This window comes from Sapajus apella, unplaced genomic scaffold (assembly GCF_009761245.1).
Source record: "Sapajus apella isolate SASKATOON/1434 unplaced genomic scaffold, GSC_monkey_1.0 scaffold37, whole genome shotgun sequence".
Taxonomy (NCBI): Eukaryota; Metazoa; Chordata; class Mammalia; order Primates; family Cebidae; genus Sapajus; species Sapajus apella.
In genome coordinates this window covers 3378505-3406273 of record NW_022436977.1, presented here as the reverse complement: position 1 = coordinate 3406273, position 27769 = coordinate 3378505, and the positions used below count along the sequence as shown (strand labels likewise).

The window sequence follows — 27769 nt, the reverse complement described above, 5'->3', positions numbered from 1 at the left end:
CCTGATGTGATTATTACACACTGTATGCCTGTACCAAAATATCTCATGTACCCCATAAATATATATTCCTACCATGTAACCATAAAAATTAAAAGTAAAAAAATTTAATGAAAATAATAGACACTGGGGACTCCAAAAAGGGGTAGGGATTGAAGGAGAAAGGTGAAGGTTGAAAGATTACCTATTGGATACAAAGTTCAATATTTGAGTGATAGATACACTAGAAACCCATTCCCCATGATTATTCAATATATGTATGTAACAAACATGCACATGGACCACCTAAATCTAAACTTTTTCAAAATATAAATTAATTAAATAAAAATAAAAACCAGATAGCATGGACTACATGGGAAAACTTTGTAAATTAAATGTCCTATTAAAAAATTTATTCCACAAAGATATATATTTACTTATAGACAGTCTTAGTGTGGGAGTTTAACTGCAATGAGAGAGACTTTGTACTTACCAAAACATATCCTCCATACCACATTGCTGCATAATACATCAAGTGAAAATGGTTGAACAAAATATGAAGGAAATAAGCTCCATTTACAGTTTACCTACTAGAGTTTGCAAATTATACTACTTTCACACTTAAAGAAAAAGCACATAAAACTTGGAAATCTAATTTGAAAATGGGGGTATACTTTGCGTGGTAGAACCAAAACCTGAAGAATGCCACTGTAGTACAAATATCCTTCCATTTTCTACCTTTTGTCATAAAAAATAAGCAGTATGCATATTTTATATATAATATACATTAGGCTCAGAACTCTACAAGCTCTAATTAATGTAATTTAAGAAATACTCACACTTTTAGTCAAAGATTTGTTAAGGTTAGATAACACAAGCAAAATAGAAAACTGAAAGGACTAAGAATAATTCAAATGAAGACTAAAGTACTTACCAATTTGGCCAGCCTTGACTTTAAAAGGAACATCCAATTCACTCTTTAGAAGAAAAAGAAAATGTAAAGGACATCTTAAATTATTAAGCCACCCCAAAAATCACTTTTGTATGATCATTTAAATATACATCTCTAAAGAAAAACAAAAAACAAATTTTCTATATTTGAATAACTCATAAAGGACATATTTTATAACTAAAGAAAGTTTTATTGGCCAGGCACGGTGGCTCACACCTGTAATCCCAGCACGATGGGAGGCCAAGGCAGGTGGATCATCTAAGGTCAGGAGTTTGAGACCAGCCTAGCCAACAAACGGAAAACCCATCTCTACTTAAAATTTAAAAAAAAAATTAGCCATTGTGGTGGCAGGAGCCTGTACTCCTAGCTTCTTGGGAGGATAAGGCAGGAGAACTGCTTGAGCCAGGCAGGGGGAGGTTACAGTAAGCTGAGATCACGCCATTGCGCTCCAGCCTAAGTGACAAGACAAAACTCCATCTCAAAAAAAATGAGTTTTACAACTTAAAACTCTGACTTTAAAGAATTCACAAAAAAAAACAAAATGATAAATAGGAAAAACATAAAGTTTATAGTTAAATAACCAGATAAACTGGTTACTTGCTTTAAGTAAACCAAATCTAATGGAAATTAACATCAAATCAAATGCATGTAGACAGATGGACAATGTTTATCTAAAATACTAGAACAAGGAAAAAGAAGAGTCTTTTTGCATAAATTAGTTGAAAACAATACAGAACAACAATTTTCACTCAAATATATTTAGTAAATGAATAAATTTTAAAATCTTAAAAGAAAAGCTAGATTCCCAAAATATTATTTACCGAATTAGCATTTCCTTTAGATAAGTTACAGACAGGTACCAACAAATAATAATAAACCCTCACTTTCCTATATTCCAAACAACTAGTAAGTTCAAATAACTGTTTTTATTCACAGAATGCTAAACAATAAGTGACACTCATAATAATTACCTGAGTCTTTAGAATTATTAAAAATTAAACCAGTTAGTACAGCCATTCTGTTAGGTGTAACTTAATATATACTAATACAATAAAAATTTGACCAGCAAAAAAATATAGGTAATATCCAAAATAATCAATTTACCTGATCATCTGATTACATCTGCATTCTAGGTAAACAAGAATTGAACAAAATACTATATTACAATAGCTTTGGATAAAAAGTCTTTTTCAGACACCCAAAAAAAAAACCTCTGCTGCCAATAAGGGCAGCTCTGTCCTCTGGAGGACAAGAAAAATAAATTCAAGAGAATTCGCATTATACAGGATACAAACTACAAACTACATACTTCCAAAAAGGAGGTCTCCTGTTCATTTTAATCCTCCTGAAATAATTTTCACAGAAAATAAATGTAAAGAACTCATATCAAAGTAAAACCTCATCAATCTAATTTAACTGGGGAAAGGAGGCTATTTTGAATTAATAAAAAACATAAATTACAAAATAGTTTATTATATTTAATTATAACCAAAACTTTAATTAGGCTAAAACAGAGTACAAATAATTTGACCCCTAAGTATGCTGATATATATCCTGTCACTACAATTCTATTTATATTGTCATAAATAGGGAAGAAAAAAAAACCCAATCTTTAACAACAGAATCAAAAGGTCTAAATTTTTGTTTAAAATTTAAAAGTTGTAGCATCCTATATAAAACAGAGAAAAATATTTCAATATTTTGAGTACCTACCATATGCCAGGCTCTACTTCTCATCTTATTGTTTAATACTCTAATACTATAAAAATCTGGCCACCAAAATATAGGTAATAATTAACTAAAATAATCAATTTACCTGATTTTGTTTTATACTTAACTCCACTTTAAAGTTGATTAAACTCATGCCAAAAGGACAAAAAAAAAAAAAAGAAGTTAGGACAGGCGCAGAGGCTCAACACCTGTAATCCCAACACTTTGGGAGGCCGAGGCAGGCAGATCACCTGAGGTTTGGAGCTGGAGACCAGCCTGGCCAACAGGGCAAAACTCCATGTCTACTAAAAATCTTTGCTGTCAATAAGCAAAAATTAGCCAGGCAAGGCACCTGTAATCCCAGCTACTAGAGAGGCTGAGGCAGGAGAACTGTTTGAACCCAGGAGGCGCAGGTTGCAGTGAGCCAAGATTGCACCACTCCACTCCAGCCTGAGCGACAAAGTGAGACTCTGTCTCAAAAAAAAAAAAAAAAAAAAAATTAAGAAGTTAGAAAGCTGAAAAAATTAACTAAACAATAAACTCATTAAGTGACTTCATAATCTCACATTTAGCCCAGTAAGCTAAATAGAAACCTAATGGTGGGGGCATTGTTTTGTTTGTTTTCAACTCAAATAACACAAATTACTTTCTGGAGCTAGAGTCCAGAAAATCCTATTTTACCTCTTAATATTACTATAATAATGCAAGATTGTCAATATATTTCCAAAATATAATTATTTATTAGATATATTATTTTAAATTAAACTCTCATTTATCTCAAAAATATGTAAAGATACTTCTGAAAAAAAAAAAATTTCTGTAAGGAAAAAGTCAACCACAAAACTGTACAGTTAAATTAGATTAAGAAAAAACACTCCATTTTCCAAGAGATACTATTTTGATTATTAGGGGAAAAAATTTCTAAATCTTTAATCTCAGGTTTTCCAACAGCAAATGGTTAAACAAGTAATCCTTCTTGAGTGATTCCATTATTTTACCTGGTACCAGGTATCAGATGCCTAATAAGCAAAGGTTTCTAAGAACTTATCAAATTAAGTGAGATGTTAGCGCAGTTTTTAAAAAAAAAAAAAAAAAAAAACTTACCAGGGCATTTTCTTTTATCTGTAGATTATCTAAAGCCACATTACCTTTAAAAAAGAAAAAGAGGAAAAATATTACAATAACACACCAATTAGTATAACCTACCATAATATACTACCAAGCACTAAGAAACTGTGCTAAGTGCTAAGAATACAATGATAAACGAAACTGACTTAATTGGCTACCAGCACAAAATAGTTGCTACATATGGTCAAGAGTTATTAACTGCAGCACACTGTAAGTTAGCCCAGTGTAAAAGAAATTATAAAATATTTAACTAGCTAACATTTAAAAAAACAATGGGAAAGAAGCTGGAGATTTTTGGACAGAACTTTAAGACCAAAGAAAGTAGCCATCATTTTGAATGATTGAGCCAAAATCCGAAGATAAAAAGAGATGATTACAAGGTCAGATCAATCATCCACGGTTCTTTAATTATGGTATCAGTTAACATTTTCTTCAGAAACATGGTGTCTTTTCATGTCTCCAAACATTCTACCTTCCCAATGACTACTAGATGTGCTTCTCAGTCCAACTTTTATTATATTCATATGCTGTTATAAAAACACTATTACATGACACAAATTTTAAACACTATCCCTGTATTTGTTGGTACACCACAGTTAAATATTCATGCTCACATAAAAACTTAAGGAAAAAGTTTTCATTTCACTTAAATTATGCTAAGGCTAACAAAACTACAGTTTCAACATTAAATGCAGGCATAAATGACTTATATATTTTCCTAATCATTTATGACACATTTATTTTTTTTACACTATAGTAGCTATGTTCCCCATTAATATTTTTCAATCAAGTAACTTTTTCTTAGGGTATTTTGGGGTAAATTTAAAAGTATATTTAATTTTTTATGCCATTTTAGAGATCTGCTTTTCCTCAGATCTCAAAATTAAACATTTATTAAGCACCCATTATATGTTAGGTGCTGGAAAGAGAAAGATTACTAGAACAATGTTCCTGCAATAAGGTACTCACAGCTTAGTAGAGGGGACTGTGCAAAACTACCTGTGGTTTTTGCCATTACTTTTAATGGCGAAAACTGCAAGTACTTCTGTATCAAACTAATAATTTCCTAAAATTTTATAAATATTCCAATAGAAGCATATACAAGATGAAAAGGAGGAGCCACCTCATTGACTAGGGATATCAAGAACACACATAGGTTTAGGCTGGAAGGCTTAAATAGTATTTACTGGGTAGATAAGAAAAGAGGGCAAATAGATATGTGTGAGTAAGGCACATTTTTGAAAGCACAAATGGTTTGGTGTAAGTGAAGGGTGTGAGAAAAGGATAAGAAATCAGGTCAGAAAGGCAGGCAGGGGCCAGACTCATGAAGAGCTTTTAGGACAAAAAATTCCAGACCCACCAAAACAAAGAGAGAAAATATACATAACAGAGATTATGTTATTACTCAACTATCCTAAAGAATAACTATTGATCTGCCCAAACAATTAAGCTACAAGGATATTAAAATATTGGGAGGGAAAGAAGGAAGTACAGAAGGAGAGAGGGAGGGAGGAAAGGAAGGAAAGAACCTAAAGATCTAAATGTCCAGCAAGAAGGCATAACTCACAATACATCAATATTATAAACAAAAAAAAGTAGACATGGGAAAATGTTCAAAGAATATTGAGGGTTTTTTTACAGGTAAAAGAATGCCCAGATTGATCTAATTTTAAAAGTATCTATATATGCACAAGTGTGCATTCCACACATACACAGAAAAAAAAAACATAAGATGCCATAATGCTCACAGTGGTTATTTCTACATAATAAAGTTCATTTTCTGTGTACATACAGTTCTCAAATTTTCTAAAATAAATTGTCGAAAACTACAATGAAGGAAGAAAAGGAGGAAAGAAACCTCACAAATGGTAAGAAAATATTATAGCATATAGTAGGAGGGAAATGAAAGAATATAGGCAGTCAGGAAACTTCTATAATACACTGACAATAAATTAAAACCTAAAATAAAGAAGTAACTTCAGGATAAAAGAGGTAGAGTCACAGTAAAGAGTTATTTTGGAGGCAGAATATACAGGATACCATCCTGCCCAGACGTAGGAACAATAAAGTAGTCATGGAAGACTAACATGTTTAGCAAGTGAGGAGGAATAAAAGTCCTTATGCATTATATATGCACTAATATTACATAAAGACAAATATTCCTGGATTCAAATCTGTCATGATGAATTACACAAAATTATAATTGGGAAGTCTATTGAAGCCCACAGGGTAATCTGTACAGATGCTAGTGCCTATCTGAAACCATCCAAACTAGTGTAAATAGATCCAAGGCCCATATGCAGACTTTAAACTCTGCTCATAAATTTCGATTGTTCTACCTAGTCATTCTCAATTGGTAGGTCAAGTGTCACCAAGAGTAATCAGAAAACATCTTTGTTAGAGGCGAAGTCTTTATAACAATTGTTAAGGCACTAACATAATGTGTGTAAAAATATAAACATACTTGTAAAACGTGGGCTGTTTCTGCTGCCTTGACACTTTGGTTCTTTGATCAAGTAGTAGATAGCAGGTGGTAGTTAAGATGTGAAATGCTGAAAACTACCAATATGGCTAACAGAGTTAGGTAAGTATATTTAGACAGACTGGCAGACAAAAAAAGATTGTACTTATTACGGGGTGCTAGAATTAAAGATGGCTTTTTTATTAATGCTTTTCAGGATTTTCTAGTTTTATAATAATTAGATACTAATTTTAAGTGAAATTATTATGGAAATTATAAGAAGGAAAATGGGGAAATAAAACAAAAGTAAATTCACATGTCAATATGATTTAAATATTTTTATATAAATTTTTTCTATATGTAGTACTGCCTTACCCCCAAACATGTAAGAATAACAAAGAAATATTTATTTCTGCTACCCAGTCTAACAAATGCATACTTCCTCTTTGAAAATGTGAATGTCATCTAACAAACAGTAACTATAACAGTGAAATAAGAATAATACAGTCTATAAGTTATTTGCACAGAAGGAGGAGCCTCTAGTTCTAATACAAAGAATAGGGAAGGAATAAGCAGCATAATTCAGATTAACACTGGCACCAGTGTAAAGAGGTAAAAGTGCATTCGGTCGTTCAACTAGTAGATGAGTATTTATCTTGGTAAGGCAGTGGACTAACAAGTACTCTCCACTAAACTGCATGCTGACTGATAAATATGCAGCAGCATCATTTCATATCCTATGGATTCTAGAAATCCTGTTGAAAGATAAGTAATTTATAAGATCAGATTAAACCATCACTCCCCTAAAAATCAACCATTTTATATTTAACTGAACACCGATGAAAAAGATTTCATTTTCCTTTTCTACCTTAAGGCAACATAATAATTCTATATACATGTAAATAACTTTACTGCTATAGCCAGATCACCAGGGCTAAGAACACACAGAAGCCCTAGAAAGTTTCCCAAAAAACTGAAGGAAGGATAAATATTTGTGTCCAATCTCTAAAAAAAAAAAAAAAAAAAAAAAATGGTGACAAATAACTGGAGATGAATAAACTTAACTCTCCCAGCAAGGAAAGCTCTAAAGCCAATCCTACAATCAAGTGGCTCTAATCTTACCAAGTCTAAACAGACTAAGGTGACAGACAAGGAAATTCTGTGAAGTGATCTCCCTTATGTGGGACAGGCCCATGGGTGGAGGGTAGACAACCTGCATAGTAAGTAGTCTGTGCTTCAGAAGAGACCCCACATGATTCTCATCAATAAACTACAAATATTTTGGATGTACGTACATTGCTAGAAAGTCAATTTCCAAGCCAATCTTGAAAGATATTTTAAGAAATACACTAAAAGGGCCAGGTGCAGTGGCTCACACCTGTAATCCCAACACTTTGGGAGACCAAGTCACTTGGATCACTTGATCCCAGGAGTTCGAGACCAGCCTTGCCAACATGGCAAAACTCTGCCTCTACAAAAAAAATTAGCCAGCCATAATGGCCGGTACCTATAATCCCAGATACTCAGGAGGCTGAGGCAGGAGAAGGCTCGAGGCAGGAAGCAGAGATTGCAGTGAGCCAGGATTGTGCCACTACACTCCAGCCTTGGCAACAGAGCCAGAGCAAAATCCAGTCTCAAAAATAAAAACAACAACAAAAAAAACACTAAAAGTGTAAATCCTGTATCAAAATTTAGTAATCCTCGTCAATGAACAAGAAGATGAAAATGGAATTAGCAAATGACATCAAGAGTTGGAGCTATCTCAAAAAAAAAAAAAGTAGAAATAGTTGGTAAATTACAGAAAACAACCAAGCTACTGTATTTATAAATAAAAACCAAATGGTACTGGCCTAATAGGGAAAAGCCTGCCTAAGTCCAAGAATGGCTTTTCAAATATATAATGGCCTACAAAATAAATATAAGATATATAGTGCTATTGTTAAACACCTCCAGCCAGAAATAATCTCTAAACTTTTGCAGAAATTTAGGCTATACCTTTCTTATGGTACTTAGCACTTAACTTTATATAAACCCCCAGCCCGATTATAAACTTCTTACTGATTCTCCTCAGAATAGGTACTCAATAAATATTGACTTTAGAATATATACTGTACTGGGGTAGAAACAACGGCAATAAGAACATAAATCTTTATATTTTAGAAAACACTTTCAGATATATAACATTACTCGATCCTCATGGCCTCCTAGGTGAGGAAACAGGTTGTATGTATTAAACAATAGAAGATGAGGCTTCGAGAGGTTAAATGACTAGCCCAAGAATCCTACGGCAATCTAGTAATGAGTGGTAGTGCCAAGGCTCAAATCTTATAACACTCAACGCTGTGTTCAGAATTACACTGTTCTCCCAAATAGCAGAGCATAAAGGGTATAGAATGTTCATTCAAAAGACAGTTCTACCTCGCTGGATAAGAAAAATGCCATACAAAAAATCAGACTCAGCACTGACAGGCCAGTGTGGTTTTACTTCCACTTTCGGTGTCTGTATTTTCAAAAATATGTGAAAAAATCCAAAACAAAAAGGATAACTAAACGTTGTATAACAAGGGCACAGGCAGAAAGGTAGGATACAGTCAAGGAGTTATGTTCAGAGCATACCCAGAAGAAAAGATAGCGCCACAGGGGAAAACAGATGCAGGAGGTGGTATTACAAAATGGTCATTTTGGTACTTTTTAAAAATCTCTTTTTTTTCCAAAGACAGAAATTCACAAATTACAATTTAGAACTATCTGGGAAGATAAAGATACTCAAATCTAATCCCTTCTCACTTTATGAATGAAAAAATTAAAGTCTAAAGAGATCTGGTAGTTTATCCAAGGTTATACAATTATTTCGTGGCAGTACTAAGAATAGAATCTACGTCTCCTGACTCTCCAGAGTCAGAGAGAGTCAGGAGACGTAGAATATAATATAAAACATAGAAATTAATCCACGACTGTGACTAAACACAAAAACCAACAAACAAAAATGCCATGCCATAATCCATGAAATTAGCTTTGCATATCGTAAAACAGTGAACTAAAGAATACTCTGTACCTATTTTTTAAGATTTTGTTTATGTATCTATAATATAAACATTCATTATTTATTTGAAAGTATATCCAAATGATCTGATACATTCATTTTCCAGGAAAGTGAGCTAAAGTAGATGACTCACCAGTTTTTTAAAGCACGAATCAAATTATTTCAATGACTTACGTTTTAGTAAAGAGTACCAAAGAAAATATTACAGCTATTCGTTTCAAATGAATCTAGCTAGTCAACCAAAATTAACCAATCTAGACTCCTTTCAGTGAGTTCACTTTGTCTACAGAGAGGAAGGCAGAAAAGAGAAAGGAAACAACTCTGACTCTTACTCTTTCCATTTCCCTATTGAAACAGGAAGTCATAGTGAATAAGGGTGGAAAGATGCAGCTACTGCTAAACTTTCTCTCTTACAGTTCACTTCAGGGATCTCCTAATATTGAGTAGTGTGGTAGCGCTTCCAAGCAGAGTGGTTACCAAAGTACCAATTCTCAGTTCTAGTTCTAGAAAAGGAGTAAATTTTTAATTAATAATGCTACTTAAATATGTAAAAAAGTGCTTACATTTAAATTTTAAGCAGTGCTTTAACTGATAGTAACTAAGCCTAAATACATATTACACCATTGAGTTTTCCTTTGTTATTTTGAACGCTAAACAACAAGCTAATGAGAAATGCAGCCTCCACTACACCAACTGTTGGCTGAGAGGAAAAAACTAAAGAAAATCCCTCTACAGGTTTAGAAATATCTAGATACTGCCATCTTTTATGTGTCAAAGCCAAAGAAAGCAAAAAGTCCTGCTTTTTCTTTCATTTTCAAGCTGCCTTACAGGAACCTGTTAAGACAATGTATTACAGTATATTAGACTTGAACCCACAAATATTAGCATGAGCCTGGAACTTCATTTATCTTGTCACTGTCACTGACTGTGGCTCTTCACTCACCAATATTGGGTGAAGAGCAAAAAGGAAAGATAAAGATACATTATTTAAATACCTTTTCTCACTATGATTGCAGAGGAAGTGGCCGTACCAGTCATCCAATAAGGATCTCACAATGTTTCTGCCTTGCTAAATCATAGAAGTTTAAAGACAGAAGAGATGACCTTGTTTAACCTTTCACTTACAGATAAGAAACCAATGGTCACTTGTCAGAGACATGCCAAAAGCTACACAGCTAGACAGTATCAGAGATGGAGTAACATTAAAGAGGTTTGCTCATTCCCAGTCCAGTGGTCATTGTCCTTTCTTATGCTGCTCTGCTCCAACAGTATCTGGCAGCTCAAGGGGAAGTGTCAGGGGTGGGATAAAGGACAGAAGAGTAAACAGCACAGGTTCGGCCTGGCTTGCAGAGCCACCAACTCTGAGGGCATTGCACTTGGCTTCTATTCCTGGTCACCAGAGTCACCCTTGTATCCAACACATCACAGCATCTATGTTGATTCCATCTGTCCAAATATCAAGAACAACAGAGTTCAGAGTTATGGAAGATTTTCCTGCTGACTCTCCACAGTAAATCACTTTGAAAAATCAAATTGACAAAGGTTCTACATTGCAACACTACTACTCAAATCAAATTGCAAAAGATGTGGCATTTCAACATACCTTTTCAAATACACGTTACTCTTTAAACAATTATATCCTGGACACATCTCAATAGCTAAGGGCTGTGCAATTTATCTCCTGGTATGTTTGTGGGGAAAAAAAATCTAGATAAACCTTCCTACTTAAGTAGGCAGTACATACCCAACAGGCACTTTTCTGAACCTGTAAAAGCCTGACTTACAAACTAGCTGGCAGGTAATACTGTAAAAGTATAAGCATAAATTCAAAGGCAAATAGAGTTTTTTTTTTTAAAGAAATTTGTTTGGAAAATAAGAAATGTTCAGATATGTAAGGATAGCGCTACACAAGATTATCACTCAACAGAATACGGACACCTCTAAGAAAACCAAACACCACATGTTCTCACTCATAAGTGGGAGGTGAACAATGAGAACACATGGACACAGGGAGGGAACATCACACACTGGGGCCTGTTAGGGGGTGGGGAGCAAGGGGAGGGAGAGCATTAGGACAAACACCTAATGAATGCAGGGCTTAAAACCTTGATGACAGTTTGATAGGTGCAGCAAACCACCATGGCACATGTACAGTATACCTATGTAACAAACCTGCATGTTCTGCACATGTATCACAGAACTTGAAGTAAAATAATAATAATCATACCTAAGTCTGAAGTTAGAAGAAACATCCATACGAAAATAAAACAAAGACTGTTTTCCATCACCCAGCTAGGTTTGGTTAATCATTATTACTATCAATATTATCAACAATGACAAAGGATTTTGACACAATCTATCTCTGAATATTATATATGCACTTTACAGTTTAGGAGACTGAGAATTGAAATGTTTTGCCCAGGGTCCCACAGCTAATAAATAATCAAGGTCTCAATTATCTACAATGACAAGGATTTTTAAAAGGAAATTCTGCTTAGATTACTTTTAAAAACACACAGGAATTGCCTGGCATTAAATATTTAAAGAACAGAAAAACAATGGTAGGATGTTTGTTTGCTTTGCTTCTCAAATTTAAAGGCAAATTCTAAAAGCATACTTCCTGATTCTGGGCATTCCAGTTATTTTCCCCAACCTTCTCAACCTTTTTTAATTGTAAATTTCATTATGAATGTCTACATATATGAATATATGCATAGTATGATCTTTTCCAAATCATGTTAACATAATATTTTGATTCTTAAAACTACTTCCAAAGATCACCCAAGCAAAGATTATGCATTTTTATTGACATGATACCTTTCAGTCACTTAAGGTATCAATTTCTCTCTCAAATTATAGATTTCATAAGAGTAATCTACTTCCTCTGTGTCCTTTTTAACTCCTTACACTTTGTTCAGCACCCAGTAGGTCTACTGCACATGCAGAAGACAATCTCAGTCTTCCCCCTTAGACTAGGATTTCTCAACTAACAGTTTGAGCTGGACAGTTCTTCATTGCAGGAAGCTGTCCCCTGCATTGCAGAATGTTTAACAGTACTCCAGGGGTCTATCCACTACGTGCCAGTAGCATATCTCTTCCCTCAGTGTGACAACCAAAAATGTCTCAGACACTGTCAGGTATCCCCTGGGGCACAAAGTCACCTCCCATTGAAAACCACTGCTTTAGGCTAGTTAGATGCTCCAGTTAAGATGTATTAAAGTAGTGTATCAATTGATTTCAAAGAATACTAAGATCAGGTGTGTGAAATATTTACAGGATGAATTCTTCCCTTTCTCAAGACTTGGAAATTCAACAAGAAAAAAAAAAAAAAAAAAAACCTCTGTGAACTGTAAACTTTACCTGCTAAAGCAAATAGTTTTCAAACAAGATTATACAGAATTTTCAATTTTTTAAAAAACTTGTCAACATTGTGGATGCCATATCAGCTATTTTATTAAATATTCCCATTTGTTTACTCTAAAAAAGTTCAAGACAAATTTATTTAGCAATATTCTGAAAGAACAGGAAAAATCGACTCAGATATCTTGCCTTCCAATATTAATGAGGAATTAGGGTTAACAACAGATTGTGCAGTAACTCTAAAAGCTCGTGACTTCTAGCCTTTTTTATAGCAACCACAAAAATAAAAGGCAGCACAACTTTACAGAGGCAGAGTTGAGAGCTGATAAAGCTAGGAGAATCCCTGATTGGAGGTTCGCTGGACACAATACACAAAACAAAAGGGTTTATTTGCTCAGGCCTATTATAAAGTTAATGTTGGCCACTGGCAGAATACCTTATTCTAAAACTTTAAAAATGAGATGAAAGAAGTCTCCTTTTCTAGATTTCCTCAAAAAAACAAAAAAGGAAAAATAACATAAAATTACGGCATTTTTAATGTCAGTTGTGAAAAAGTTCAAAATCTTCAAGCAGTGCTCCTCGATGTCATGGTAAAACCATTATTGGAAGAACAGAATACTGGCATCATCTTAGATGTCACCTAGTCCAACCTCTAATTTTAAAGAAACAAAGACAGTAACATTTGATGGCAAGGGAAGCTTTTACTATGTATCCATACATTTTATCTTTTTAAAAAGAAAAGGTCTGAAGTAAATATGGCATAATATTGTAACATCAAAATATGGGCAGTAATATTACATGATCCAGTATGACTTAAATTTTTCAGAATTTAAAAATATTTTTTCTATAAAAGTTTAAATTAAGATGAAGAAATTAAGGCCCAATAAGGTAAGTGTCTTGTCCAACATAACACACCATTCATTAGGCCTATTCAGATTTCAGATTTGCCACTCCAGTGCATTTTCAAATTGCAAATGTTTACAAACTATAAGAAATCACTGGAGATAATATTGCCAGGATTCTTAAGAAACACTTGATTTCTGCAGAAGGTGCTGGACATTTAAATCCTTAAGTGTGTCTTTATTTCCCTTTCTTTTACATTATATTTAGTGTGTTGGGGGGATGTAAACAAAGTATGCACAGTAGGCCCTCCATATCCACGGATTGAACTGACTGCAGATCAACTGCAGATCAAACTATTCAGGGAAAAAAAATTAAAAATACCAATTCAGCAATAAAAATAACGCAATTACTTTGTTTAAAGACAATAGAACTATTTACATAGCATTTACTTGAATTGGGTATTTATTATAAGTAATCCAGAGATGACAAGGTATACAGAAGATGTGCATAGGGTACGTAAAAACACTAGGCTACTTAAGGGACTTGAGCAACCTTCGATTTTGGTATGGGCAGGTGTACTGAAACCAATCCCCTATAGATACCAAGGGACTATTGGGCACACCACAGTGAGCCAATCAAATCATCAGCCACTGATGAAAAACAGGCTCTCCGCCAGGCACTACAGCTCACACCTGTAATCCCACCACTTTGGGAGGCTGGGGCGGGAGGATCATTTGAGCCCAGGAGTTGCCACTGCACTCCAGCCTTGGCAACAGGACCAGACCCCGTCTCAAAGACAAGGAAAAAAAAAAAAAAAAAAAACAGGCTCTTCCACAAATCAGGGTAGCACCCCCGTTCTATAAACAACATATAAATATATGTTCCACATTATGTAATTATAAACTTTAGAAGCCAGGTTTAAAAAGAAAAAGGAAAACTAAAAACAGGGGAAATACATTTTAATATTATATTTAATTTAACCCAATATATTCAAATATTATTTCAAGACATAAGCAACATAAAAATTGAGGTATTATGTTTTTTCTACTTCATTAGGAGTAATACTTATTCAAAACGATGTTTTAATTCATACTAACAGGGCGTCTCAATTAGCACTAACCTCATCTCAAGTGCTCAACAGCTACAGTGGCTAGTGGTTACCCTAATGGACAGGGGAAGTCTATAGCTATTTGCTGCTTGAATTAAAAGCAGATCCATACATTTGAGTCGTTTTTTGAATTTTCCTCCAAAGCTGACAAAATTCCCTTATAGTGAGAAAGTCCCAAAGTCCTCAAAACTTGACACGTAATTCATGAAAACGATTAAGCTGTTGAACAGTGCATGTTTAAGCATACTATTCATTGAATACTTCTATACACTTAATCTCCAGGATAAAAACGCTGGCATAAATTCCTGGGCATGCAACCAAGCAGACACCTAATTAATGACGATGCTGATAAAGGCTTGAATTTCTCCCTATTGCTCCAAAACAAAATGCAAAACCCTCTTCGTATTGACGGAAAACTAAATGTTAAAAGAAGAAATCATCTTATCAAGAGCTGAAAGCATTAAGGGTTAAGAATCCCTGCGCACACGCCTTTCTTAAAGATCTTCCCCTGCCTATTCCTCTCCAAACCCGGCAATCCTAAAGAGAAGGAACCCAGTTCTTGCACCCTGTAAAATGATAGTGAAGATAACTGCGAAATACAATTTCCGACTTCTTTTTCCTTAGTGCCACTTCGAGCGTGTATGACCAGACAACCATGCTCACTCCAAGCGGTACCGAAACAGGGCTCTGTTTTTACGCGTGGGGCCAAAGGGGCCACGCCGAGTGCAGCGAGAGGACCAGAGACCGGCAGGGCGGGGAGAACAGGGCCAGGGCTTGGCCTCGGGGACGCGAAAGGTGGCAATTTCGGCAGCGCAGGCGGAATCCCGCCGCATCTCCCCAGCCGGGGTCGGCACTGGGACCCCGAGAATCCGCGGTCCGCAGAGGCTCCCGTGTCCAGCACCTGCCGCACCAGGAGGGGGAGTCTCGGGCGGCGGAGGGAGCAGGGCCCGGGCAAGATCCGGGGCGGAGCAACCCCTCGGGAGGGCCCTCAACGTCCGCAGCCCGCCGGCCGCGCCCCCCTCGCTTACCGCCCCAGATGCCCAGCTTCAGCTGGGACTTGTTCAGGTTCTCCACATAGTCGCCCAGGAAGCGGTTCAGCAAGTCCGCGACCACCGACTCCAGCACCATGGTGGGGCTGAGGCAGCGGGAGAGGGAGGAACCGGAACCGCCCGGCACTGCTGAGGGCGGCGACCAGCGCCGCGAATGACAGCCCCTCCGGCGCCCGCCAGCCCCCGCGCCGCGCGCGTGACCCCGCCTGTGCGCAGGCGCGTAGTCGCCCGGCTGGCAGCCGCGAGGGCCGGGCGGTGATCCCGGGCCTCTTGGGCGCTGCAGCCCCGGCTTTCTGGGGTCCAGCAGAGGCGCGAAGGGGAAGTTTGCTTGGGCCTACCTCGGCAGCCGTGCACGAGAAAAAAAAGAACCTTCGAGAAGAACAAGTGAGGGCAAGAGTTTCCGAGCACAGGGACATCTTTGTGGCCGCTCTGCTTTCCCGCCGCCACCTGCTGTTGACCTCCGGCCGCAGCGCGGTGTCCGGAGCCGCCTGGCCAGGAGTACGCGCAGAGCGTCACCTAGGCAGCCACCCCTGTACCTGTGGATCAGGTGGGGAAAAGGACCCACTGCGTTCTTGTCCTGCTAGAGTTCGACTCCGCCCTCTCATTCTTGAAAACACATAGGTTTTTTTGTTCTGTTTTGTTTTTCCCAGACAGGGTCTTGCTCTGTTGCCCAGGGTGGAATGCCGTGGCGGGAGCATAGCTCACTGCACACTTGGCATCGTGGACTCAAGGGATCCTCCTGCCTCAGCCTCCTGAATAGCTGGGACCATAGCTGGGACCAGTGGAGCATGACAAATAATTTAAAAGTGGGAGGAGGGGCCGGCGTGGTGGCTCAAGCCTGTAATCCCAGCACTTGGGGAGGCTGAGGTGAGTGGATCACGAGGTCAGGAGTTCAAGATCAGCCTTGCTAAGAAGATGAAAGCCCCTCTCTACTAAAAAATACAAAAAAAAAAAAAAAGCCGGGCGTCGTGGCAGGCACTCGTAATCCCAGCTACTCAGAGGCTGAGGCAGGGATTTGCTTGACCCCAGGAGGCAAACGTTGCAGTGAGCTGAAATCACACCACTGCACTCCAGCCTGAGCAACAGAGTGAGACTCTGTCTCAAAAAACAAACAAAAGTGGGAGAAGGGGAACAGAGCCACATGAAAGGGCAGATATCATAGAATAGGAACTGAATATATGTGTTTTGTGGGAAACTCATTCTTCTTCCCTTTCTCTAAGATTCACTCTTAATTCACAAGCCATTAATTAGTTACCTATCTTATTACAGAAATAAAAAACAAAATGTTGTAGTGACTTTTTAAGTATGGGTTACTTGTTATTTATATATCACTTTATTTCATTATGTCGTTTAACTGTCTTTGATGCAGCACAACCTTAAAAGCAGAGCTTTTATACCACAAGGTCTTTCAACTCTGGTGAAATTTTATGACCCGTTGACGTTCACCTCTTCAGAGAACTGGAAATTTTTTCCTAAAATGTATTTCAAAAAGCTGTTGAGATACAATAAATAGAACCTAAGAAATGCTGATTTGTAGTCACGGCATTTATAAGTGCTTTGCTACAAGGTGATGTCCAAGAAACTATCCATGTATTATTCCTAAACAACTGAAGCTTGTACAGGATCACAAAGAAAAATTTTAAATTCAAGGTCCACTGGAGAAGAAAGAAAATCAAAATGGCTACAGTTGGTATTGTGCCTTAAATACCTTTGTACCTTAAATATAAAATTGAAGGTACAAAGAGAGACCCAGTCACTACTAACCAGTACTGTCAAGATCCACTTTCCTCTCCCACTCCTGCACATACCACTCTTCTTTAATAAGATAAATCCCGCCCTCTCTGTCTTCTCTGCACTGGGAGCAGATGTCCTGCCACAGCCCCTCACCTCCTGAAAATATCTGCCTGCTCCAAGTTGGCCTCCACTCCCTCCTTGGTCAAGAGCACGTCACAGCTGCTGAGCTGTCCGCTGTCTGCAGTGGTGCTGAAATGACCGGAGACACTGACAGATGAGAGCCCCAGAAGCTTGGCAGTCTCACATCCCCTTACCTCACTTGTCTCCAGCTGCAGCTTCCAAACCAGCGCCATTTCAAGGGACATGGACACAGCAGCCAAGTTCATCCGGGCTGGGGCTGCCGCCGTTGGGGTGGCCGGCTCTGAGGCTGGGATTGGGACTGTGGGAACCTCATCATTGGTTATGCCGGGAACCCTTCTCTGAAGCAGCAGCTCTTCTCCTAAGCCATTCTGGGCTTTGCCTTCTCGGAGGCCATGGGGCTTTTTGGCTTGATGGTGGCCTTTCTCATCCTCTTAGGCCATGTGAAGAAGCCATCTCCATGTCCCATAGTTCTTTCACCCATGTGTGGTCGGCCCTGTGTGTTCCTTTTCCTATACCTCTCCAGGTACCCTGGGGAACGTGGTTGGCTCAGGGTTTGACAGAGAAAAGACAAATAAATACTGTATTAATAAGATGTTTCTTAAAAAAAAAAAAAAAAAAGATAAATCCTTATCCACGTGTTTTTCCTACCTGGTCACACAGACAAAATACCTAGTAAGTACTCGGGATTTCTTCACTGTCCACAACAAAATAACAGCTCAACTGGTCTATTCTGCTTTTGCCATCTTTCCTAAATTCTCCATGTGTTCCTTCTGAGCCAGGCAATCTCCTTGAAACTCACTTTCTAGCCTCCAGTTACTCCTTCCTCCAGTCTATTCTCATGAACACCAGACTTGATTTCCTAAAGCATAGGTGAGCTTAAGTTACTCACCTGCTTAAAAACATCCAATAACTTCCCAGCATTTAGAACACTCTATTCAAACCTTCTCCAGGTTCTTTCTAGTCATACACCCTAACAATCCCCTCTTCCTTTTTTTTTTTTTGAGACCGAGTTTTGTTCTTGTTGACCAGGCTGGAGTGCAATGGCACGATCTCAACTCACCGCAACCTCCACCTCCCAGGTTCAAGCAATTCTCCTGCTTCAGCCTCCCGAGTAGCTGGGATTACAGCCATGCATGACCATGCCTGGCTAATTGCTTATTTCTTTAGTATAGATGGGGTTTCTCCATGTTGGTCAGGCTAGTCTCAAACTATGGACCTCAGGTGATCTGCCTGCCTCGGCCTCCTGAAGTGCTGGGATTTCAGGCCTGAGCCACTGCGCCCAGCCCCCCTCTTCCTTTTTACATTCATATTGACTATGCACCAGAAGGAATGTCAAGAAGCAATATATGTTCTGGTTGAGATAAGGCATGTACCACAAATACTTAAGAAACCAATGCAAGGACGTATGAGTAACAGGAAAGATGGCACAAACATAGCTTGGTCAGACAGGTGGGACAACAGGCACAATCTTTTGGGAGAAGTGAGGACCACTAATGCCTTGTCTAATACAGTAATTCCTTACAGTTCTATGGTATAATGTGACCATTTTGAAAGAACAATGTGTAAAGGTGCTTTCATATGCATCAATTTTATTATGTTTCAGTTATATTTTGTGAGCTGTCATTATTATGCAAAGGTAGGCATTTTGGCGTAATCCTCACAAAAGATCTGTGAGGTAACTAATGCAGGTAGTAGTATGGTCTTTATTTTATAGAAAAATTAAGCTCAGGAATGTTAAATGACTTACCCAAAACCACACAGCCGATATTAATTTCTTTTGCTTCCCTAAGCACTGCCATCCTTTTCTCTTCCAGTAATTATGCAGTTTAATCACCGCTGGGCTATTAGTCAGTATCAGAGATCTTACTTTGAAAGGTTCATGGCAGAAAAAAAAAACTCAGTGGAAAATTTGGCTCTAAATTTTTGGTTCAAAAAATGAGATTACCATATAGTATAAAAAGCTTTAAATTTTACTATTTTCCATTTTCAGCATGTTTTAAGTGATTGATTATGTGCATTCAGTCATGCCCCAAATCTTCCATATTTATTTAAGAAGTCAGAAATGTGCAGTCCCAATTTAAAACAAACTATAACCAGTGTCAAGAAACGCCATTAGCATTCTTATGTATGCCATTGTATCAAAAATAATTTGGATACAGAGGTTAACTGAAGAAAATGAGCATTCTCATTCATTATAGTTCTTGTCTTCATTCTGGCTTAAGAACAGTGAGAATGACAACAAAGGCAATTACAAACCTAAACTTCAGTGAAGGACTGAACAATAAAAACAGATAAGCAAAATAGTATTTCTGTTAAAAACAAAAGTATAAATTAGGGACACTTAAAAATTACTCAAAAATGTTTAAAAAACAAAATCCACACTAACCACCACCCATATCCTAGTCCCCAACCCTAGAGTTTCTGGAGAAAAGCAAAAGGAATTTGGAGGAAAAAGAAAATGGAGGAGAAAGCTAGAGTATAAGCCATGATACCATGGACTGCAGGAAAAGTTAGGGAGGTTAACTAGGAGAAAGCAAGGGAGTGGACTGCAGAATGTTAAAGCCAGAGGGAGGATCATCTGGTTAATCCAACGCCCTCAGTTGACAGATGGAGACACTGAGTGCCAGGGAGAATTTAAGGTTTGCCCAAAGTCCCACAAGTTAGTGACTGTCAGAGTGAAAACGCAAACCCAAGTGTCCTGACTCTCTGCTCTGTATTCCTCCCCAGTACTCCATACTCTAGCTGTGTTGAACAAGATGCCTAAGTCAGAACACTAGTATTTTATTGGCTGTAAACTCTCTTCTTGCTTTCCTTGACACTCAACCTCCTGTATTTTTGTGAGAGTGCTTTAAAATGTTTAATTTCCTTTTACTCTGAGAGCACCTCTTGTCTTGATGGTGTGTGGTCTATTTATGCTTACTTGACAGAATTGTTTTCCAGCTCCAATACTGGATGTTCCCACCGCTACAGCTATGAGCTTCCTCTGAGTAGATCTGTATGTTCTAGGCACTGGTTATACCATCCTTCCAAGTACTGGGTGGCTGGCTCGTGCTTCCGAGTTAAGTAAAACATAAGGCTTAATGGGGTCACAGGGACCAGCCAGGCAAGGGCAAATCTCTGCTATTTTTAAGAAATCATGTACAGGAAATGCTATTAAAGTGTTACTAAAGAAAGTGAATCATTAATAAAAACAAAGTAAATCTGCTTTGCTTGCCTGAGGAGAAAAATGTTTTTAAAGGAATCCATATGTGAATCAGCTAATCCCTGGCCAAGCAGTCATAATAATAATAATAGTAATAATAACAGCTAACTGCTAGCCAGCGCTTAACTGCCAACCAAGTGTTTTCATGCATAGATTTTTAACCCCCACAACAATCTTTTTTTTTTTTTTTGGGACAGAGTTTCGCTCTTGTTACCCAGGCTGGAGCGCAATGGCGCGATCTCGGCTCACTGCAACCTCCGCCTCCTGGGTTCAGGCAATTCTCCTGCCTCAGCCTCCTGAGTAGCTGGGACTACAGGCACGCGCCACCATGCCCAGCTAATTTTTTTTTTTTTTTTGTAGTTTTAGTAGAGACGGGGTTTCACCATGTTGACCAGGATGGTCTCGATCTCTTGACCTCGTGATCCACCCGCCTCGGCCTCCCAAAGTGCTGGGATTACAGTCTTGAGCCACCGCGCCCGGCCCCCCACAACAATCTTAAGTGGTCGGAATTATTTTATAACTTGAACTCAAACAGGTTCATTAACTTGCTTAACAACTTTTCAGCCAACTTCCCAGGCTGTAAACTCTGATCTGTGCTCCTCATCACTTTAACCAAGCAAGGGCTCTCACAGGGCCACCAACATCTTGTTTCCTGAGAAAAGGTGAGTCAGAACACATGCACATGACCCTCAACTATGTAATTTGGTAAAACTTTTACCATAGATTTAGCCCTGGCCCAAGAACTTTGGCAAAGAGTAGAGGTGATATCAAGACAAATAAGTAGGCTGGGCTTCATGGCTCATACCTGTAATTCCAGCACTTTGGGAGGCCAAGGCTGGGAGATCTCTTGAGCCCAGGAGCTCAAGACAAGTCTGGGCAACATGGCAAAAACCCATGTCTATAAAAAACACAAAAATTAGCCGGGTGGTGGTACATGCCTGTAGTCCCAGCTACTCAGGTCGGTGACATGGGAGAGCTGCCTGAGCCTGAGAAGTTGAGGTTGAAGTGTCCATGACTGTGCCACTGCACTCCAGCCTGCGTATCAGAGTGAGCCCCATCTCAAAAATTAATAATAATAATAAGACATAGCTAGTCAAGGGCACAGTAAATCCAGAGACCCACCAATCCCGCCCCTTAGACTAAACATATAAGTAATGTCCAGGCCAAGTGCGGTGGCTCACACCTATAATCCTGGCACTTTGGGAGGCTGAAGTAGGCGGGTCACTTTGTTCGAGACCAGCCTGCTCAACATGTTGAAACTCCGTCTCTAAAAAAAAAAAAAATTAGCATGGTGGCTCATTACTGTCATCTCAGCTACTTGGGAGGCTGAGGTTGGACGATTGCTTAAGCCTGGGAAGCAGAGGTTGCAGTGAACCAAGAGCCAAGATTGTACCACTGTACTTCAGCCTGGGCAACAGAGTGAGACCCAGTCTAAAAAAAAAACCAGAAAACCTAAGTAATGTTCAGTAGCCTCTTCTCATGTCTGCCTCACCTAGATGGAATTCAAATATTTTACTCTTATCATTTAATTCCATCATTTATGGATTTACATAGCTGATATGATCTTGTACAGCCAACTTGTATCCACTTGCCTAGCATGGTGGCTGGAACCCAGAAAACACTCACGCAGTACATATTGCTTTGAATGAATGAACTAATGAGCATTTACTCTCTTCTGTAATAATAATATTATATGTGACATTGTGCATATCAGGTGCTATGCTAACCTCTTCATATGCATTATCTTTATACTCATGATAACCCTATAGGTTGACACTATTAAGAATTTTAAATTTGATACTGTGGCTTAGAAAGGTTAAGTAACTTGCTCAAGGTCACACAGCCACCATTCTGGCATTAACAGTAGATCTGATTTCAGATCCAGTTTTCTTAACCACTATCCTTTACAAATTTCCTTCTCTCTTTATTAATAATCACTTCTATGTATTTAGCACTTACCATGTTATAGGCATGGTGTAAAATATTTTACATTATTATATTAATTCCAAAAACAGCTCATTTATACCCATTAGGAGGTATTATTTGCTCTATTTCCCATCATTATGTGACGTTGGATAAGGTACTTGATTTCTGAGTCTTAGTTTTCATCTATAAAATAAGGATAATCTGAATAGGCAGGGTTTCTGTGACAGTTCTACAGACGATCCATAAATCATCTAGCACAGTGCCTGTGTGTCCTGGAAACAAAATGCACATGCCCTATCCTGAAAACACTTTTGCATGAATTCAATTTAATTCATTAAACATTATTTAGATAAGTGAATAATTTGCAAGGCAGGATATTAGGCAGAAATATCATACACCCAAATGCTGAACAAAATGCCTCAGATCTCTTTCAGCCGGAGCTAAGTGGAAGCAACTATCTTACAAAATGAACACAGGTTAGTTTTCAAAAGGAAGGAAAAGGATCTCTCTGGTGGGCACAGCCTAGAAACGTCAGATGTGGTCAGGGCGCCTCGAAAGGGCGATTCCAACTGCCCAGATACATGATAGTGTACATTTTGCAATTAAAAAAATCAGCACACATGGCTTAAGAAGTAGGTTGCGTTTTTTCAATTGATGTATAACATACACACAATAAAGTGCTCTAATCTTAAGTGTTCACTAGTTGATTTTTTTTTTTACAGATGGATACACCTCTGTAACTCCACCGTGATCAAGATATGAAACGTTCCCCCTGAACCCGAGTGGTTTATAACCAGAGAAGAACATCTAAAATCAGAACCGAAAACCGGAAAGCAAGTAAAGAACTTTGAAAGCTGGGCAACTGGCAGCTGGATTTCGGGAAGGGTTATTAGGCAAAAATAAGACAAACCGGACTTGTCCTCATTTTAATGGTGGATGTAGAGTACTAATACACGTTCACATTCATTACACCCGTCAATCCTCACAGTGACTCTGCGGTATAGTAGAGACTTAACACCATTTTGCATGTGAGGAAACAGAAACCTGCTCAGGGTTTCCGAGGAAAACACCTCCACCTGAAGCCGGAGAGAGAAAGAACTGGGTCTCCAGACCTTGCTCAGCAAATCCAGCCACGTGGCGGAGGGAGAGAGGAGGGCCTGGCGTCAGGTTACCAGGCAGCGCCCCTCTGTTCGGCCCACTGCCAAGCGCTCCCAGCAGCAGGCATAAAAGCTCAGGCCGGCTGTCCTTGAGCACTTGTGCTGAACCCCACCGCGCGCGCTTTGAATTTCTCAGCGGCTAAGCACGTCTCCTCTCTTCGTCGGTGTACCAGGCAGAAAGGCGCAGAGACCCATCTGAGCAGGACTCCAGGTACTTTAGAAGAGACCTGTCAGCTTGCTAAATTCCCCGGGGGATTTAGCTCTTTGCCTCTGCAAGGGGAGAACAAGCCACAGTATTCCTGGAAGGACTAATAATTACTCTAATTCTAGCTGAGGACTAGACTGCTATACTCCAGAGAGTCAAAAACGATAGCGCATAGAAAGGCAATCGTTGGCACAGAGAACAGAGCGACTGAAGTTACAATCCAGCATTTTGTGAACCTCTGCCTTAGGCCAGCGAGGGCGGATAGAGAATAAAACAAGCTCTGAAGTGTGTATTACAGTAGAGTTGAGACAGGACAAGAGAAAAACAACTCTTTTTCGATCACTGAAAAATAGTCTGCAATAGCGGCATGCAGAGCAGTTTGCCTTGTTTCGGGAAAGGCAGGAAGAAACACCCCGAAAGTATTAATAGAAAAAAAGGGACTGGAATTTCTGCACCCTGCGGGGCTCGCTCTGACAATCCTTGAACCTTTGTGCTTTGCAGGCAGACAGGCTCCAGCAGAGGGTGGCCAGATGTGGTGCCTGGAGCGACTCCGCTTGGGCCCTGAGCGCCTTCGGCGGGGCGGGGACTGGCTTCTCCCGGGTCGGGCCCGCGGAGCCAGGTCTCTCACCACCGCCGGGTGCGCAAACGTGCTCACCCCGGACCGCATCCCCGAGTTCTGCATCCCGCCGCGGCTCGAGCCCCGCCTGGCCTTGGCAGCTCTCCGGAATTCTTGGAGTGAAGAAGCAGGGAGAGACGAAGGCGCGGGCCACACGGACTGGGACCCGCGCTCGCAGGCCGCGCTGTCGCTCCCGCATCTGCCGCGTGTGCGCACCGCCTACGGCTTCTGCGCGCTGCTGGAGAGCCCGCACACGCGCCGCAAGGAGTCGCTCCTGCTCGGGGGCCCGCCGGCGCCCTGGCCCCGGGCTCACACCTACGGCGGCGGCGGCAGCCCGGACGCCCCCCTGGGGACAATGCGCGGCCCGCGAGCTCCGCTCCCGGCCACCCCGGCGGCCCCCGGTGGTCCCCGCCCGCCCCAGGACGCTCTCGCCCCACAGCCCCGCGGCTGCCGCCTCCTGCGCGCCCCCAACAGGCTGCTGAGCCGCGCGCTGCGGGCGGGAAGGAGTCGCCGCCGGGCCCGCGCCCGCTCCGTCTCCAGCGGGAATGAGGACGAGGAGCGCCGCGCAGGCTCCCAGTCCCCGGCCCGGGCCCCTTCCGCCAGCCCCCCGTCGGCCCGCGCCCCGCTTCCCGAGCGCCTGGAGGCCGAGGGCACCGTGGCTCTGGGCCGCGCCGGCGACGCGCTGCGCCTGGCCGCCGAGTACTGTCCGGGAACCGGGCGCCTCCGCCTCCGGCTGCTCCGCGCTGAGGGCCTGGCCGGAGGCGCCCCCGTGCCCCGTGCGGTCCGCTGCCGCCTCAGCCTCGTGCTACGGCCGCCGGGCACCGCGCACCGGCAGTGCAGCGCCGTCGTGGGGCGCAGCCGCAAGGCCGCCTTGGACCAGGACTTCTGCTTCGACGGCCTCTCGGAGGACGAGGTGCGCCGCCTGACGGTTCGTGTGAAGGCTCGGGACGAGGGCCGCGGCCGGGAGCGGGGCCGCCTGCTGGGCCAGGGCGAGCTGCCTCTGGGCGCCCTCCTGCTGCTCTGAGGGCCCGGCCTTCCCCCGGGCGCTCCCGACACTGACAGCTGCCTTGAATAAAATAAACGTGTATTTGTTGTTCTCATCAGGCCTGTTTCATTTCAACACTGGTAGAGATGACTCTAGATTAAAAGTATCCCCGCAAAAGATATGATATTTTCCATAGATACCTCCAGAGTTCTTTTCAGCAAATGGAATGGTGTGCAGTGGAATGGTGTGAAAGTGTCTTCGCGATCTATTTGCTCCAATCATCTTATTTTAAAATTGGTGCATTCCACAACATGCATCGAACCACCTTGGAGCATTTACTTTTGAAGCATTTTGTTTAAGACCCCAGATAAGAAAATGAGGCCAATAAAGGTGAAGTGACTTGTTCAAGATCAACAGTGAATTATTAGTTAGAACGCCAGTCTGATACTCCTAGCTATGTCTTACTGGAAAAGCATTGGAGAAAATGAAACCATTTTCTAAGCTTAAATAATAATTATAATAAGCTAGGCGCAGCGGTTCATGCCTGTAATCCTGGCACTTTGGGAGGCTGAGGCAAGCAGATCGCTTGAGCCCAGGAGTTGGAGATCAGGTTGGGCAACATGCCAAGACCGCGTCTCCATAAAAAAAAAAGATACAAAATTTAGCCGGGCATGTTGGCGCGCACCTAGTAGTAGTTCCAGCTACTCCGGGGCTGAGACAGAAGGATCACCTGAGCCTGGAAGGTCGAGGCTGCAGTGAATCGAGATCCCGCCACTGCACTCCAACCTGGGCAACCGGAGTGAGACCCTGTCTGCAAATAAGTGCAATAATAATAACTAGTTTTACAAGTCTTAATTTATGTCTTAACTCCCAAAAGGAGGCACTGCTATGCCCATTTACAGACGAGGATTTTGAGGCGCATAATAAAGATCAGAGTCAGAATTTGAACCTAGACAATCCGTATTTCACTCATTACTCTTATATAAGTAAGTGGTATCGGTAATACTGCAGTGTCTAAACAGCTCGCTATTAAAGTTGCGAGATGGTGCGATTTCTTTGTGAAATTGTTGACTCTGAAGTTGATGTCTCCTTGCATTCTTTACCCTGCTTTTGGTGAAAAAGCAAATTGACTGAAATGGATAATTTATCATCTCGTGCTAATAACTTCAGGCATTGTGATGAGCTGATGGGTCTAAGAGTCTGACGAGGAAGCTAACTGGCTTCAGAACCATAGAAATGGGTGTCAGCCTTATTGTAACCAGGTAAGCGAATCTGCTGGAACAGGGTTTTACCTCTGGCCTCTGAGAAGAATTCTAGATTTAACAATTCTGTTTTAAAAGGATGATTTTCCTTCATCCCTTGAATTCCCTGCCAGCAAGGTATTTTTCTTCCTTTTTTATATGCAAATAGAAAATGCATCCTAAATGAAGGTTAAAAATTTGAAAATATTTAAATATACAGCATGGTGTTAGATATGACTCTATTATCAGTGTGGATTCAGAAATGGTTTCTGCTTTATTTCATTTTATCTTTTAGAAACAAGACCTCACTTGTCACCCAGGCTGCAGTGCAGTGGTGCCGTCATAGCTCACTGCACCCTCTACCACCCAACTCAAGCTATCATCCCACCTTGGCTTCCCAAAGGGCTAGGATTATGGGCGTGAGCCACCATGCCTGGCCAGTTTCTGCTTTTATTAAAATTGTTCACAGTTTTATCCATTCATGTTCATTAAAAGTGTTATTTAGAAAAGAGTTTGACGAAAATAAATATTATGCAAAGTTCGAAGAAAAAAAGAAGATTTTCTGTTTCAGTCACAAATAAGGGTTATTGTGATGTGTATTTATAATGATGACCATTGAACAACTGTGAAGAATACTGTGAATTCTGTGACTCTATAAAAATCAGCCACATCCAGAAGCTTGCAGTGGTTGACCAAATGATGATGACGTACAGTAGTTCAGATCTAACATGTGCTTTTCTATTATTAGTCAATATTTCCTTGGCCCTCAAGCCAACATTCATTTTTTATGTATAACCATCTTCATGATTTTGGAATTTTGGTAGGGTAACTACTAATGAATTCACATATGTAGCATTTTAAAAGGAAAATGAATGGAGAGTGAAAATAACCCTTAGCTATGTATAGTATCATTGTGGGTTTTAATTTTTCCA

The 27769-nt window shown here is 40.2% G+C and overlaps 2 protein-coding genes and 1 pseudogene across 8 annotated transcripts in view; 2 read left to right on the top strand and 1 right to left on the bottom strand.

Annotated features, from left to right (window-relative positions):
- Positions 1–15801, bottom strand: part of VPS13C (vacuolar protein sorting 13 homolog C) — a 197652-nt gene extending 181851 nt beyond the window's left edge. For 3 of the 7 annotated variants that reach the window (XM_032297273.1, XM_032297275.1, XM_032297276.1), the window contains exons 1-3: positions 15610–15776; positions 3743–3786; positions 911–953 (exon numbers count right to left, since the gene is read on the bottom strand). In XM_032297273.1, the coding sequence (XP_032153164.1) occupies positions 911–953; positions 3743–3786; positions 15610–15709 (187 nt within the window). In that variant the 5' untranslated portion in view covers positions 15710–15776. Of the gene's footprint in view, positions 1–910; positions 954–2744; positions 2808–3742; positions 3787–15609 lie in introns of those variants that run through there. The other 4 variants (XM_032297272.1, XM_032297269.1, XM_032297270.1 and 1 more) reach the window with 4 other exon arrangements.
- Positions 15785–18062, top strand: LOC116564589 (annotated as a pseudogene).
- A 4697-nt stretch (positions 18063–22759) lies between these two features.
- Positions 22760–25711, top strand: C2CD4A (C2 calcium dependent domain containing 4A). The gene is made up of 2 exons (XM_032297268.1): positions 22760–24001; positions 24497–25711. The coding sequence occupies exon 2, from the start codon at positions 24526–24528 to the stop codon at positions 25633–25635; it is 1110 nt and encodes a 369-aa protein (XP_032153159.1). The 5' UTR covers positions 22760–24001; positions 24497–24525; the 3' UTR covers positions 25636–25711.
- Positions 25712–27769: the final 2058 nt, after the last annotated feature.

Bases quoted from the DNA above. Each gene is read 5' to 3' on its own strand.
- C2CD4A (XM_032297268.1), top strand. From the start codon at position 24,526: ATGTGGTGCCTGGAGCGACTCCGCTTGGGCCCTGAGCGCCTTCGGCGG.